At 42.6% G+C, this 17022-nt stretch overlaps 1 protein-coding gene across 1 annotated transcript; it reads left to right on the forward strand.

Moving 5' to 3' along the window:
• The first annotated feature begins 10207 nt into the window (after nt 1-10207).
• FAM241B (family with sequence similarity 241 member B) lies at nt 10208-16221 on the forward strand. The gene is made up of 4 exons (XM_087701908.1): nt 10208-10271; nt 10725-10809; nt 14181-14318; nt 15178-16221. The coding sequence occupies exons 3-4, from the start codon at nt 14214-14216 to the stop codon at nt 15457-15459; spliced, it is 387 nt and encodes a 128-aa protein (XP_087558034.1). The 5' UTR covers nt 10208-10271; nt 10725-10809; nt 14181-14213; the 3' UTR covers nt 15460-16221.
• Nucleotides 16222-17022: the final 801 nt, after the last annotated feature.

Below are 17022 nucleotides of genomic sequence, written 5' to 3' on the forward strand. Positions count from 1 at the left end.
CAGCCGGCATTCAATTTATAAATTTAGTGGTTGGCCATCTCAACCTGCAACCGTTCTGATGTAATGCCAGCCTTCTAAATACAAGGACTGCGCAGAGCATTAATGACCTTCTTTCGTGGCCCCTACTTATGGTTGCAGAAGCATAATTTCCCTAAGCTTTTGCCTGGGCTGCAGCAAGGGAGGCACGCATGGCCGAGGCTCCAAGATCTTGGGGCCAGAAGAGCTGCTCCCCCCTCTGAGGCAAACACAGGGCTGACAGTGAGACTTTGCGAGAGCACCCAAGTCTCTTCTGAAAACAGCCGCCTCCCCACCCCACCCCCCATCCTGAAAGGCCTGGTGCAAACAAGCCAAAAAAAAGACCAATTTAGACCTTAATGCGAGGCATACGGCTTGCTGTCTGACCTTGTGGCTTTGGTAATGATTTAACGAGAGATTTGCAAACCTGTCAGATGTGAGTGTGTGTGTGTGTGAGACACAGAAACAGCGGTTCTTGCCTATGTTTCTCTGTTGCAGGGGAGCTTCAGCAAAGCTCTTTATCATGGCAGGAGTGGGGGAGGCAAAAAGAGTAGCCCTTTTGCTTGTAGTCTCTGTCCTGCTTAGTGTCCCCCCCCCACCTAGCCTCCCTTCAGCCATCTGCTGTGGCTGGCTGGTTCTATTGATAAAATGACACTCAATAGCTCATCTTCCCCCAACTAGGCCAGGCAACCCCAAGGTTTCGACTACTCTGCCCATTCATAACTCTACTGAGCCTGCTGCCTTAAAAATTTATTGCTACTCCTTTTTTTAAAAAAATAAATAAATAAAACATTCTTCATGTGTTTCTCCTCTTTCTTTCCATTTTAATGGGCTGGCATTTCATCATTGGGCACAATGGCTCGCAAACACTCTTCTCTCTTGGCTAATTCGAAGTCTCCCCCCATCATTTCTCAGAGACACAATTATACCCCCACCCTCTGACTGTACTACCATTTGGACTAAGTTATTGCTTTGAACTTATGGCCTCTCTGTCCTAGTATTATTTTCCTCAATTGCCTTTATGTTTAAATGTTTCGGAGAATTAAACCCAGTTCCTCACATCCCTGTAGGCATGTAAGATTTTTTTCCCCCTTTCTCAAAGGACAAATAATCTCTGTATGGAAATTATATTCCATATACCAACCAACCTGCCTTCTATTGAGTCAAAAAGAGGGGTGTGAAAATATCTACAGACCCCTCGCATCCTAGACATAAATTGTTTCAACTTCTACCCTCAAAATTACGTTATAGGGCACTGCACACCAGAACAACTAGACACAAGGACAGTTTCCCCCTGAATGCCATCACTCTGCTAAACAACTAATTCACACAACTCTGTTAAACTATTTACTAGGACTGTATTACTATTCTTCTTCTCATCCTTCCTAATATCTATCTTTCCCCACGTATGACTATAACGATGTTGCTTGTATCTTTAAATTTTATATTGTTTTATTTGTTTCCTAGTAGGATTTGATTGTTTATTAGTAACCTATGACTATCACTAAGTGTTGTATCTTATGATTCTTGACGAATGTATTCTATTTTATTTTTCTTTATGTACACAGAGAGCATATGCACCAAAGACAAATTCCTTGTGTATCCAATCACACTTGGCCAATAAAGAATTCTATTCTTCATTATCATTAATGATTGTAAGATGTTATGGAAGGAAAAAACAATAAAAAATCTGCTGCCAAAAAAAAGAATTCTATTCTATTCTATTCTATTCTATTCTATTCTATTCTATTCTATTCTATTCTATTCTATTCTATTCTATTTTATTCTATTTTATTCTATTCTATTCTATTCTATTCTATTCTATTCTATTCTATTCTATCCTATCCTATCCTATCCTATCCGGGAATATTCTTGTCTGATAGTATTTTTGGGGGGGTTGAACTGTGAATGTTGTGTCTTTTAAAGTGTTGTTTTGTTTATTTATCCCCTTCCCTTGTTTATTGTAAGCCGCCCAGAGTCCTTCGGGAGTGGGCAGCATACAAGACCAATAAACTCAACTCAACTCAACTTATCCATGAGTCTTCTCCTGTTTGTGGCTCTTTAAGTGTGCTGGCTTCAGATGTGAAGCAGATTGAGAGAGGTGAGATTTGACATTTCATATAAACAATGGATGCTAATTTTGTTTCTCCACCTGGCCCAATCATAACAGAGGACCTGATGAGAACCAAAGAGAAGCTAAATTCAAAAATGTTGTTGTTTTGGAGCTCCACAGATGTTTGGGAGATAAATTCTGAAAAGTGTCACCTCTCCTTCAATGCCACATCTCAAATCTTCCTTTACCATTTTGAATGCTCAATTCCAGAGGTGGCATTCAGCAGGTTCTGACCAGTTCTGGAGAACTGGTAGTGGAAAATTTTAAGTAGTTCAGAGAACAGGTAAATACCACCTTTGACTGGCCCCGCCCCCATCTATTCTCTGCCTCCTGAGTCACAGCTGATTGGGGATTTGGCAGTATCCTTCCCCTGCCACACCTACCAAGCCATGCCCACAGAACCCTGTGGGAAGTTATCATCCAGCCCTCTCCCAGAAAAATGAAATATCCTAGGAAATATTGAAAAGGCAGAATATTTCTCTGGATGTGAAAAGAAACATGTTTCAAAAGACAGAATAGTTGCCTATAGCTTTCTGCCCACCCCCAGCTAATGGGCCATTAAGATGGCCAGGCTAGCCCACTTTACATAATAAAGACTTCTCCTCACTGCAGCTGTAGGGGGAAGGGATATTACTCAACTGACCACAAGGCATGTGAGAACTCATCACAGCCTAGAGAGTAGCCCCCTGCATGGCACCATGGGAGTCTGACAACCAGTCAGAATACATTTCTTACACAGGAACAGGAAACAGAGAGGTGGGACTAAACAGGGTATAAAAAGTCTAGCAAGCCCCTTCCTCAGCCCCCCTTCTCTCTTCTTCTCCATCAACATTGAAGCATGTGATCACCTTTTCTGGTCAGGGCTCAAGCCATGTGGCCCTGTCCAACAATAAACTATCTTTCCAAGCAGCCTCCATGTCTCCAGTGTCTTCTTCCCCACTTGGAGCTGAACCCAAAAGGACATTTCTTTCAACAACCTGTAGTAAAAAAATTTGAATCCCACCACTGCTCCATTCATAGTTAACATGATTCAACATCATTATGTTTTGTATGTATTTAACTACAGAGTCCAGGCTGCACAAGGTCAATTAAACTCCAATCCCCCACCATAGCCCAATATCATTAGTTTTGTAAAGTAATCCATTGATTATAAACCATGTTCCAACTCTAATATAATCAAATCTCTATGGATTAAAGGCCATCTTAGAAAGCTGAAAACCCAGGCTCTTCTCTTCACAAGTACTCCATCTGGTAAGACTATCTTCTTCTATGTGCACTTACACCGCATTCTTCTAGGACCACCCCAACTGGCATATACTCCTCCCTTCCCTCTTCCTTTCCCCTGGTAAAGACCTTGTTCATTATATTCCTTCTTCCTGGGGTATGCAAGCTCTCAGCCAGATATCCATCATCCTTCTAATCTCTAGTACTTGGGCAGAACCTAATAAAAGTTCCCTAATAAAGGGACATGGTGGCTCAGTGGCTAAGACACTGAGCTTATTGATCAGAAAGGTTGGCAGTGGCGGTTCGAATCCCTAGTACCGCATAATGGAGTGGGCTCCTGCTAACCTAGCAGTTCAAAAGCATGTAAAAATGCAAGTAGAAAATTAGGGACCAGCTTTGGTGGGAAGGTAACAGTGTTCCATGCGCCTTCATCATTTAATCATGCTGGCCACATGACCACGGAGACGTCTTCGGACAGCCCTAGCTCTTTGGCTTCGAAACGGAGATGAGCAACGCCCCCTAGAGTCGGGAACATATGTGTGAGGGGAACCTTTACCTTTAATAATGATCTTCATCCAGTGGTGGGCTGTAATCGGTTTGGTGATTGCCTAATTTGCTTGTGTGCAGTGTTCAAAATACAGCAATTTGAAGCCCATCTGCTTACCTTTAAGGCAGTTCCGGTTAAGTAGAACAGCGGAGGGGCCGAAATCAGTTGTGCCACATGAAATATAGGACAGGATACGGCACGGCAGATGGGTCTCTCCCTCCCTCCCTCCGTCTGTCTGTCTGTCTCTCTCTTAACACAGAGCTGGGCAGAGGAGGTCTACAGTGCTGAAATAATTTCCAGAGGGCCAGCAGTCAAGGCTGATGTTTCAGACACATCTATAGAGTGTAGTGCAGGGATGAAATCCAGCAGGTTCTGACAGGTTCTGGAGAACGGTAGCGGAAATTTTGAGTAACATTTTGAGTTCGGAGCATTGGCAAATGCCACCTCTGGCTGGCCCCAGAGTGGGGTGGGAATGGAGATTTTGCAGTATCCTTCCCCTGCCATGCCCACCAAGCCACACCACGCCCACCAAGCCATGCCCAGAGAACCAGTAGTAAAAAAAAAATTGAATTTCACCCCTGGTGTTGTGATTAATTGGAATTGAAAGGAACGTAGAAGAGACTCAGGGAGGAGCCCTTTGCAGGCACTACCCTGGCCATCTAGTTTCTAACCTCCTGACCCTTGTTTGGAATCAAAGTTCATTCACTGGGTTGGAAAAAGGGTCCTCTCTCGCTCCCCCCCTTTTCTTTTGTGGCCCTCTCCCGCTGCTCTTCATGGAGGAACTCTTGTTCGGAGCTTCCCGAAAAGGAGTGTTCAATTAGCTCAGTCAATCGTCAGGAGAAGAAAAGGAGGCACAATGTGTGGGCTTCATTCAGTCCTGCAGTGGCTTTGAAGGCACAATTTGCTCAGCCTGGGCAGAACCCAAACAGATGCTAATTCACCTGCAGTGCGAGCAGGCCGAGTCAATGCTGGTCTCCAAGGCAGTGGATGGTTGATCAGGTTTGTCTGAATTGACAGAAGGACTAAAAGGAGAACTCTCTCTCTCTCTGTGTATGTGTGTGTGTGTGTGTGTGTGAGAGAGAGAGAGAGAGAGGGAGAGAGACAGGGAGAGAGAGAGAAAGAATGAATGAATTCAATTCACTTCTCTGCCTTCACTTTCTCTTATCCTTTTCTCTCTCTCTTTGTTTCTCTTCATCTGAAGTGACGATAGAGTTATTCTTCATTTTCACTCTTTCGCGAGGAGAGACAAAAGCAAAAGTAGTTGGAGAATTTTTGTGTGTAGAAACTCCTACGAGGAAATACTTTGGAATAAAACCTAGGTTACTGCTCAGATTATTGCTACTGGACTCTCGTCTAGAGAGATGTGCTGGTAACTGCTAACTTAACAAGTAGAAGGCTTGGGGGAAACAATTCTACATTTGTATAAGAAGGAACTAGTCCTTGCTGGGAGACAGGTAGGCATACCGATTCTCCATTGAAGCTCTAAAGTAGTATGGGACCAGAACAATTTTATCAGCTCATTGATTCGCAGGAGAGAATGAAGGCCCTTGTGGAAAAGAGATCTGGGTGTGATAGAGGGCCAGGACTTTGATCACATGCTTTTGGTTACAATTCTGACATTTTTTTTTGAAATCCCTATCCTTCCCCCTTGATGCTCCTGTATCTGAAATGTCTCTGTAATTGGCGTTGGGACTATGCTGTGAAGAACATCTCTAAGAACATAGAAGGGAAGGGAACTCGGGAGTTTTCCAGTCCTCCCCCCTGCTCAAGCAGGAGACCCTAGACCAGGGGTTGGCAACCTACAACTCTGGAGCCGCATGTGGCTCTTTCATCCCTCTGCTGCGGCTCCCTGTCGTCAGTCAGTTCCACAATTGATAGGGCTTTAGGTGAGGACAGGTAGAGGAAAAAGGATGCCATACTAGGAGGAGACTCTATGTGGGGGGAACTGGACATCCAGTTGGCTCCAGAATTGAACAGAGGGCTTCTGGTTAGGACTTTTGTGGCTCTTTGAGTATTTAAGATTGCCGACCCCTGCCCTATTCCATTTCAGACAAATGGCTGTCCAATCTCTTCTTAAAAATCTCCAATGTCCGACCACCCACAACTTCTGGAGGCAAGTTGTTCCACTGATTAATTGTTTTCACAGTCAGGAAATTTCTCCTTAGTTTCAGATTGGACCTCTCCTTGATAAGTTTCCATCCGCTGCCTCTTGTCCTGCTGTCAGGTGCTTTGGAGTGTAGGTTGACCATCTCTTCCCTGTGGGAGCCCCTCAAATATTGGAGGACTGCTATCAAGAAACTTGTTAACAAAGTAGGAATGCTAAACCCAACTCTTAAAAAATGGAAGCAAATACAAAAACAATAACAAAAATGTCCATCTTTAATGCTCCCGGAGCTTTTGAATTAGCTGGATTAAAAAAAAAACCCAGCATAATTAAAATATAATAGTATAAAAAGTTTTAAACTACTAATTGATAATTATTAAAATGATTTAACAACTAAACATTCTCAAAATCATCATCACAGTGAATTGACTTGAATATAATTCAACCATTGAGAAAACCAGTGGTCCCAATTCTCATTTTAATAGCTATCAACACAAAAATCTGGGGGAGAGAAATGGACAAGTTAAAATATTGGTCTCAAACTACTAATAAAGCACATTAAAGCTTTAAGAAAAAAATTGGAGCTTTAACAGATATCTACTACTATCAAAATTATGTATGGTAAACAGTTCCGAAATAGGTATCAAGTAACAAGATGACAGATCTTAACTCTTCAAAAGCACAAATAATTATAGATTTTATCCCCACCCTCACCCCAATTTGGCTACTCTAAAATACATAGACTTACCAAGACTTTTTACATACCTGTCCTAATCACATTAGGAACTTTGGCACAGCTACAGTAAGCTACAGCGCAGCTAAATATATTGTGGGGCTGAGAGGTTATTTAATCAAAAATGTGCAGTTTGTCTAAATCATGTTTCATTTGTTCCCCAAAATGAAATGTGAATTTACATTTATCACTTGAGAAATCACCTCAGAAATCACTGCCTTAAGAAAAGAGCATAGTTGAACTGCCTATGCCAGAATTGTTAATGATATTTCAGGTTTTCCAGTTTATAGAAGAATACCGTTCCATGGAATATCATTCAGCCCTTAAATTGTTGCAGGATTTTATGTGAACAGGTGCTGAATTTCTAGACAGATAAAGAACGGGTGTTTGAGCAGTTACTACAATGGTTTTAGTGATTAGTCTTCGGTGGCAATGAAAAGCTTTGATTTGTGATTCCCTGTTTGCGGTTCTAATATGTACCGAAGGAACTTCCGTTCAGGGACTCTTCTAAAAGCCTGACCTTTGACATCTTTCTAGCTTTAATCCAGTGTGGCTAGTGGCCAGTCCCCACCCGACACTGTTTCCCCCTCTGCCAGAACTTTGCCCACATTGTATCTGCCCGGTATACCATAACTGGGGGTCCCTTCCCAGACTGGCTTGGAAGAGCCGTTCCCCGCCTCGTCTCTGTCCCGTCAGGGACTCTTCCACTTGAACGGCCTATTAGGGAGTCTCTTTGTGGTGTAATTGGATTTATCCCCTTGTTCGTTGCCAATGAAAATGTCATTTAGCTAGAGGGAGGTGCCCATTCATCTCCAATTAAATTCAGTCATCTCTTGTGGGGCGGGGGGGAGTGTGACACTATTCAGGCCACAACAAGCAGCTGCGACTGGAGCTGCCGAGGAAAATATGCTAAGCAAAAACTCACTTCATTCCTGGCAAATTAGGCGGCCTTAAACCAGTTATTTCTCAACCTGGTTGGCTTGAAGATGCTTGGACTTCAATCCCCAGAATTTCCCGGTCAGTAACACTGGCTGGGGAATTCTGGGAGTTGAACTCCACATATTTTGAAGGCAACAAGGTTGGGAAATGCTGCTTTAATTTGTTGGACCTTACAATTCGGAGGGTAAGAGGACTGTTTGCTGTATTTGCTATAGGGGACTCCTAATTGAGCGAATGTTTTTCAGATCCTGATCATCATCCAGTAGCCCCTGAGTTTATATCTCACTTTTGCAGTGGTTCCCTTTAAGACATATTGGAAGAAATATCCATCTGGTTCAGTTCCAAGCTGGGAGAAAGACATTGGAGGCTGATTGGAAAGAAAGGCTCCATTTATTGGCCCCTCCTGACCCAAATGCCCAAGCCAATCTGTGCTTGCTTTGCCTACCAGTAAGATAAACTTTGTGCCGTTCCCTTTAATTCCCTGCCAAAAGACAAACTTGTTTGCCCTCGAAAAAGATTTAACAGATTAACAGAGTTGGAAGGGACCTTATAGGTCAGTGATGGCTAACCTTTTTGCCATCACGTGCCAAAACTGGGGGGAGTGCGGGGGGGGGGGGAGAGCGCTGGGTTGGTGGGTGGGTCGTGCGCACATGGGCATACACCCATAATTCTATGTGCCTGCCCCCCATGCATGTGCACGTTTCTCCCTGTGCTTTCCCCACTTTTGGCACACAATGGCACGGTGCCATCGCCTTCCCCAGGCTCCAGACTCCTTTCTAGGAGCCTGGGGAGAGCAAAAACAGCCTCCATCCCGGAGGCGAAAACAGCCTGTTTCCTGACTTCTGGTGGGCCCAGAAAGCCCGACAATCAGCTGGCTGGTACGCACACGTGCACCAGAGCTAAGCTCGTGTGCCCACCGATATGGCTTCCGCGTGCCACCTGTGACACATGTGCCATAGGCTCGCCATCACGGTTATAGGTCATCTAGTCCAACCCCCATCCCAAGCAGGAGACCGCAAACCTGCTCTGAATGGCAGAGGCGACGCCAAGCAAGGCAGCAGCTCTGGCCCAGGGTGGCGGTGCGAGACAACATTTGCACCCGACAAGCGGTCAGCTTCAGCTGCAAGATTGCTGGCTTTGCAAAACAGGGCTTGACCAGGCTCACTTTGCAACTTGCAATTGCCTCTTCCCGTCTCCCCAATTTTCTAGCCTAGCCTATATATATCACTGTAATGCTCAGGAAGACTCCACGCCCAATTCAGATCTGATCTTTTTGAGCTTGGCTAAAGCGGGCTCAGAGGTGGGTTGCTCCCGGTTTGACCGAACTAGTAGTGGTGGCGGCGGGAGGCTCTGTCCACCCACCTGAACACTTCTGCGCATGCGCAGAAGCATCACGAGAGCGCACACACAAGTGAACTGGTAGTAAAACCAGTAAAACCCACCATTGAGTGGGCTCAAGTTTGCTTGGTGCTGTCACCTGCCTGCTGTCACAGAAGTGAAAGCACAACACATACAGAAATTTAAAAAAAAAAAAGAAATAAGTCTTCAAGAAAGCGGGATAAAAGGCAGATTAAAAAATCACTTAAAATGGGATCCTTAAAAGAGCAAGAGAGGATGGATAATCGGGAAAAAGTCAATAGAAGAGAGGCATAATAATAGGGTAAATATTAGTAAATATATATAATAAGGTAGATCAGTAGATGGGAATGTGAAGTAGACAATTTAATAACATAATTCATTTTGAATGTCATTTAAATAATGTTGGGAATTTAAAATGTCAGGGATTGGGGAAGGTGAATTTGTGAGATATTTTGGAGGAGGAAGAAATAGGGTAAACAACTGGAGAAACTGTAAAAAAGAAGAAATAAAGGCGTGCAGTGATGTTAACTATGTGTAAAAAATTGAATAAGAAATGATAAAGAACTATGTAAATAGAGTAATATTGTTGAAGTGGGAATAGCAAAGATCTGGTGATAAATGATTGCTTTGTTAGGATTAATTAACAGTAATTAGTTGAAGACAAAAAAAGGTGTTTAGCAATGATATGCAAGACTAAATGAATTGATGGGAAAAGACAAAGGATTATGTAAAAGAGATGAATATTGATAAAAGGGGAAAGATGAGAATATATTGAAATTATGATTATAAAGATGTGACCTGGTCAACACTCTGTCCATAAAGTATGTATGTTGGAAAAAAGAAAAAAAATTGCAATAAAATCCCCTCCTCCCTCAGCCATTATTTTAACCCAGACATCTTGTTGTTATTGTTATTGTTGCTGTTAGAAAATGCCATTTCCATTCCCTTTCCGTCTCTGCCCGCTCAGGAATCAGAATTTCTCTGATGCATCGGCTTGCTATGCAAACATGTAATTAGCCTTGGCGCCTGAAGAGGGAGCTAATTCTACAATTCCTCCCGGCAGGGCCAACCATTCTCTCTCTTTCTCTCTCTCATGCTTCGCTTCTCTTTGAACAATGTCCGGTGATGACATCCTTTGGAAGTCGCCTGGACAAGTCAGCAGAAGGAGGGAAGGCTGACGTCATCAAAAGGAGCCCGCACAGATAGAGGGAGTGAAGGGGAGAGAGAGAGGCAAGTGGTGAGTGGGATCGTTGGGGGGTGGGGAATTGCGACCCCATCCGTACAAATCAATTTATCAGCCTTGAAACCAACGCGGGGCAAATTTGTTGGGATGTAGCATAGAACAAGGGTCTCCAACCCTGGCTTCTTTAAGCCTGGAGGACTTCAACTCCCAGAATTCCCTGGCTGGGGAATTCTGGGAGTTGAAGTCCTCCAGGCTTAAAGTTGCCAAGGTTGGAGAGGCCTGGCATAGATTGAGAGGCCGGATTTCCCACTCGCTCCCTGAATTTGCTGGCATTTGGGAAAGGGTTAATCCGGGTCCCAGACATACTCTTGAAGCTAACCAGACAGAAATCGTGCCTCTGACCATGTACAGAGTCTTCATTCCAGGCCAGGGCGAGGATTCCTTGAGCTTTACTTTATCCCTTCTGTTGAGACCAAGTCGAGTTACTGTATGTGTCTTGTTTTCTAGGATTGAAGCCTTGGCATCAGGAATAATTGCGACATCTTTGCTGTTTGCTGATCCTTTCTACTGTTGCTGGGTGCCTTTATTATTGGTATATGCATTTTGAGTATTCATATATATGTGGGTGCCGAGTGTATCTTTTAGCATAAATAGTTGGTTCTGCTGAAATAGGAACTTCTGATTTTGTGGGTTAATGCTTCATGTGGTCTGTGCTGGGGAGGAAAGCTATGGCAAATCTAGACAGCATTCTAAAAAGCAGAGACATCACCCTGCCAACAAAAGTGCGTCAAGTCAAGGCTATGGTTTTCCCAGTTGCAATGTATGGCTGTGAAAGTTGGATCATAAGGAGTGCCAAAGAATGGAGGCCTTTGAACTATGATGCTGGAGAAGACTCCTGCGAGTCCCTTGGACTGCAAGACGATCAAACCGGTCAGTCCTAGAGGAGATCAACCCTGGCTGCTCTTTAGAAGGCCAGAAGATGAGACTCAAATACTTTGGCCACTAATGAGAAGGAAGGACTCACTGGAGAAGAGCCTCATGCTGGGAAAGATTGAGGGCAAAAGAAGGGGACGATAGAGAAGGAAGTGGCTGGATGGAGTCACTAAAGCAGTAAGCTTGAGCTTAAACGGATTCCAGAGAATGGTAGAGGACAGGAAGGCCTGGAGGAACATGGTCCATGGTGTCGCAACATGACTTCGCAACTAATAACAATTGTCTGTGCTTGTTTGCTTATTTTTAAATATTTCTCAAAAGAACATTATGTATAGTCCATTCTTGAGGTAGAAATAGACTCAAGCCGGTCTCATTGCACTGAGCTATGAGGGGTATCTTGCATCTCATCAATCTTGCTTTTCATTCATATATTTTCCAGATTTGCATTTAACAACAAATTAGGATGAGGGGAAATTCTCTGTAGATAAGGCTGTGGGAATCTTGGGAATCCTGTTTTCTTCCTAGGGATAAGAGAAAAACAAGTTTCTTTCTAGATCTAAGGACATTTTTAGCTGGACCCATTTGTTGACTAAGTAGTTACGTTAAGCAATTGTGTATTCTTACCTCAGCTGCTATGTTTAAATTTTGTTCTGTTTTTCAATCATGTCATATATTTGAAATGGGTGACCAAAATGCCTCAATAATATATTTATTACCTGTTTTTAGCTCTATTGTACGTCACCCCAAGTTGCTTATTTGTGAGATGGGCAGCTGCATAAATTGGTTTAATAAATAAAATAAAACATACATTAAATAAGTGAGATCCATCTCCATACTCCTGGCCTGCTGGAAAAGTTGGAAAACATGGCTCTGTCACTAGATCTGGAGCTCTGACACAGATCTGCTGCATTGAGGGTGGCTGACTAGGTCATCTTGGGTTTTATCTTTTCAACTATTTCAATTGTTTTGTAATATTTTTTAGCATATTGTAAGTCTCCCAGAGTTGCTGTATCAGTGAGAGAGGGGGCATAATTTTCCCCCCTGTAGAATATTGTAATTTTATTTTAAACCCACGGAACATATCACATTGAAGGAGTATATAAATCAATATTGGCTATTTGCTTTTATTATGAATTGTTTATGTTACTATATAATTGTTACTGATCAAACCAATATATGCTGTTTGCTTCTGATATGATATACTGCTAGAAATCATTTATTAAGAATTAGGCTTTGTTATTGGCTTCTGCTTATATTATTGTATACTGTCAGAAATTAGTTGTTTTCTAGCCTAGCAAATCGGAACCTTAATACTAGATGGCATTACTGCAAATGTTATCTCATTGCTGCGTCTCACTTCTATTCTTGGCTTCAAAGCTAGGCACATCCTTGAAAACATAGAAGAAATTATTACACGGGAATATCAGGCTGCTTAGATAAAGGAACCAAACTAGGGAGTTTTCCTGGCTCATAAATCCTTAAAGCATTTTGCCGAAAAACAACTTGGCAAAGGGGGGCTTCCACCCTCTACACAAGGCTATAGGAATCCTCCACAGATAAGGTAGACAGAGACAGGAGCATGAGCAAAAGAACGCTTTAAAGATCACGTTGGTAAGGAATCTTGGTCTCTGATTGGATAAACTTTGTTTCTATCTGCCTAAAATGTATATAATACTCTGAGCCACTCTTGCCGGGGGTGGCTATTCCTTACATGCATTTGTTTGTATGTTTTGGATATAGTTTTGTCACCCAGCTTTTGCTATGGCCATAAATAAAAGCTGATATTTTTTGCAAGCCTCATTTCGAGTCTCACTTTCTTTGGCATTTCAGTGGCTCGGGGAAACTGCTGGAACCTTACAATATGATTCTTTTTTAAAATGTAGATCTTGGCTATTGTGCAACAGATATTTTCCCTGAGCCAGGAAGGAAATATCTTTTCTAAAGATGGTGCCCGTTTTGACATTTTAAAAACCAACGGCATTTTGTTTACAAGGAAAAATATTTCGTGAAGTTTTAGAATTAATACTTCTGCAGATTTACTTGACTTTAAAATGTAATCAAGTAAGATACTGAACTGGAAAGTGGTTCTAACTGAGAGAATAGGAGGTGGCATTTCTGTTCTCTGTCTCAGATGAGAGTATGGAGCATACATACTGTACAAGTAACCCAGTGCACAAAAGAACATAGTTGCCATAGAATGTGACAAAGAACATATTTTTTTGTATTTTTCTTGTTGTTTGTATTTTCAGCCATCACTCTTACTTTTTATGTGAATTATTTCAAAAGTTCCTGAATGCAGTGGAAAAATATTTCAATGAATTGTGGAACATTGTAAGAAAATTGCTAATGCATAGTAGCTCTATGCATGTGAAGAAGTGGAATGTTAGAATTGGTTCCACCACAAAACCGCGTTCGACTAAAGCGCGCTCGACGAAACCGCGTAGCTGACGTCATCACAGGGCGACAACAGCAGGGAGACAGAAGCACGCTGTAAACGCTAAACCTAAAATTAACCCCTAAACCTAAACCTAACCCCCCTAAACCTAATCCTAAACCTAACCCTAAACCTAACCCTTAACCTAACCCTAAACCTAACCCTTAACCTAACCCTAAACCTAACCCTTAACCTAAACCTAATCCTAACCCTTAACCTAACCATAGACCTAACCCTTAACCTAACCCTAAACCTAACCCTAACCCTTAACCTAACCCTAAACCTAACCCTAAACCTAACCCTTACCTTAACTTGAATCGGCTTGCTTTCAAAGCGCTATTTAAAGCGCCCTTCTTTCTCCGCGCTCGGATGACGTTGATGACGTCAGCGACGCGGTTTAATCGGGCGCGCTTTAGTCGAGCGCGGTTTTGTCGTGCCATGGTTAGAATTCTCATGTATTAGCTATTGTGATTGTGTAACAAATGTTTTACTGCTAGAATTACGTATAATGTTGGTGTATTCATCTTATTTGGGTCTCTATTCCCCAGGGAACTGGTAATCATATTAAAAAAAAATCTTTCCACTGTAAATTACAGGTGTGACAAAGCGAACACGAGACTGCTATAAGGATGGTGCGAATTTTGGCCAATGGAGATATTGTGCAAGATGATGACCCACGAGTACGACAGACCACTCAGAATAGGGAGAACTCGTCTCGACTCTTGAGGAATGGTGTATGTATGATGGTTTGCGTAGAATTGTTCAGTAAACATTTTTGTTCTAGCACTTTGGAAATTTGAAAAAGATGTATTTTTCGGAGTATAAGACGCTCTGGAGTATAAGACGCTCTGGAGTATAAGACACATCTTAGTTTTGGGGGAGGAAAATAATAAGAAGAAAAATTCTGCCTCTGCCTACCAGCATCCATGGTATTCAGCTGACACATGGTAACAAGGTCAGCCAATAGGCATGACAACTAAGTCAGCCAATGAGGGCTATTTAGACTCTGAAATTTGCCGTGTGAGCAACAAGGAGACAGGAAGGAGCCTGGCTTAGCTGAGAATTGAAAGTGAAACTGCTTGTGTTTTGCTTGTATTTACTGCTACCTTGGAAAACCTGCTTTTGGTATTGCATTGTATATTATTATGATTTTGAATCCTGCTGAATCAGTTACTGTGCTTTCTGAATGTGATTGCTGCTACAAACTCTGACCAGCCAAGTCAGCTTCAGCATTTATTGCAGCCTGATTCAGCACAGCTGATTGCCGGGTGGATTGGACTGTTGGAATACCTGCAATCAGCTGTTCCAGGCTGCAGGGATTGCCACAGACCATCGCTGCCTCCATGCCTCGCGGTTTTGGCTTCTGGTGGGGATGGGGGGGGGTTACATTCGTTGTGTAAGATGCACCTACATTTTCACCCTCTTTTGGGGGGGAAAAAGATGCATCTTATACGTTACGTATATTTTATACATGACGTACGGTATGTGAGACTGCGAAGGTACCATCTGTAGCTTTTAAAAGTATGGGCACCTTTTCTGTGTCTCGAAAGGTAGCTCCTTGTGCTTCTTCACTTCCTTGTGTTTGCTCAACAGGGTTTTTTCAACACAAACTCCAACACCGGCCCTAACCCTCCACCGCACTACCAGCAGCAGCAACAGCAACAGCGGCAGAATGCAAGGCCCGGGGAACGTTCACCGTTTTCAGACATCAATCAGCAGCTGGTGAACATGGGTTTCCCCACTTGGCACCTTGGCAACCAGGTGGTGGAGCCGGTGATGTCCATCTTGTTGCTCTTCCTGCTAATGATGGTGGGCGTGCGGGGCCTGCTCTTGGTGGGCCTTGTTTATGTCATCTCCCACCTCAGCCAGCGATGACACGAACTTCTGCCCGGACTGCCGTTTGCCTGAGTGATTCAGAGCCAAATATTTTTGCCCGGTGTACAAGGGTGGGTTAGAGAGAGTGTGTATGTCCATATATGTGCGTGTTTGAAACAAATTCTCCTTGCTCAAGAACTTTCGTAAATGGTGTTTTCAAGAGACCGAATTAAGCAACTTGGAGTATGAGCTAATGAGGATATCTCTCCTTTTCTTTCCTTCTTTCGCTTGAAATGAGCCATTTTTTTTTTTCATTCTGGGCCCATGATATTCTTGTAGGAATTACACCTTTTTTTTTGTTTTTGTTGAGGGTACCATCTCACGGTTATCAAGGGAACTTTATTTAGGATTTTCTTCCTTAGGACCAGCGATGATACCTCAGGCTCTGATTTAAAAGTAGGCAGTTGGGAAATCATGCCTTCCACATAGGTGGGAGAACTGAAAAGTCATACAGAGAGAGAGAGAGGCCCAGGGTAATATTCAAAAGTAGGCCTTGGGACTTGGCTAGTTCACATTGTTGGAATCCCTTCCTCTTTGACCGATGGACTTTGGTTGTGTGAAATGGGCATTGGGTTGTGGTTAGCCAGTGTTCGTGAAGAAGGGCCATTTTGTGGAACTTTGATCAGGGAGACGGTCATGTTGAGATCACTGCATTTTTATAAATCGAGCCTTTTGGTGTATAATATTCAAAGGTGACTCCTCAGGTGTTTATCTGGAGGCCATTCTTTTATAATATTAAATAAAGAATACAAATGCAGTGTATGTATGTGTTGGTCTTGGGGTGTTACTGAATGAGACTGCAATTTATGTGTGTAAAATGATACTTGTTGTTGCTTCAAGTAAGCAGAATTAGTGGGACAGCAAACATCCATGTGTAACCTGATGAAACAGTGCCCCCAAATGCTTTCTCTGCTAGTATTGGCTGCCTCCTAAAATAGTGGAGGAACTGTGTCAAAGCAAAGAGAAAATTATTTGTAAAACCATAATCAAGAGACAATTCCAATTACAAACTGTTTTTCCTCTCTTTATATTTCCTTTCTTAGCAGAGTATAGTTGCATTTCTTTTTTGGTTCATTTTGGCCTATTCGCAGGCTTGAGAAAGAAATAAAAAACATCTCTACCTGCTTCAGCTCAATGCTTATTTTGTAAATTCAGGGTGACCTGCAATATATTTAAAGCTAAAACTTAAAAAATAAATCTATAGCTCTTGGTTTCGTTATAAAGCAGAAATGCAAAAGTTTGAAACGGAGACATTGGATGTCTAGTCTAATTACACTATATTTCTCTTCTATCTTGGTCAGGCCTTAACTTCGAGTGCTGGTACCTATAATGGGGGTTCATCCAAAATCTGGGACCCATGAATCCTGTGGAACTGAAATTTGGCAAATTTTATAATACACTAGCTGATAACCCGACATTGTCCGGGTATTTATTTATAGGGGGAAAATGTCCGGACTAAACATAATTTCTAATGTTGGATTTTCCCTTTACCAGAGGGAGAGCCCCCTTGTGGAGTACTGTGAAGCCGTTACCATGGCAACCCCACAGCACTGTACAGTAGAA

Source organism: Thamnophis sirtalis, unplaced genomic scaffold (assembly GCF_051295495.1).
Source record: "Thamnophis sirtalis isolate CommonGarterSnake01/CBP01778 unplaced genomic scaffold, rThaSir2_p1.2 scaffold_15, whole genome shotgun sequence".
NCBI lineage: Eukaryota > Metazoa > Chordata > Lepidosauria > Squamata > Natricidae > Thamnophis > Thamnophis sirtalis.

Coding starts and splice junctions, on each gene's coding strand:
- FAM241B (XM_087701908.1), top strand. CDS start 14,214: ATGGTGCGAATTTTGGCCAATGGAGATATTGTGCAAGATGATGACCCA. Junction 14,319..15,177: donor CTCGACTCTTGAGGAATGGT/GTATGTATGATG, acceptor TTTGCTCAACAG/GGTTTTTTCAACACAAACTC.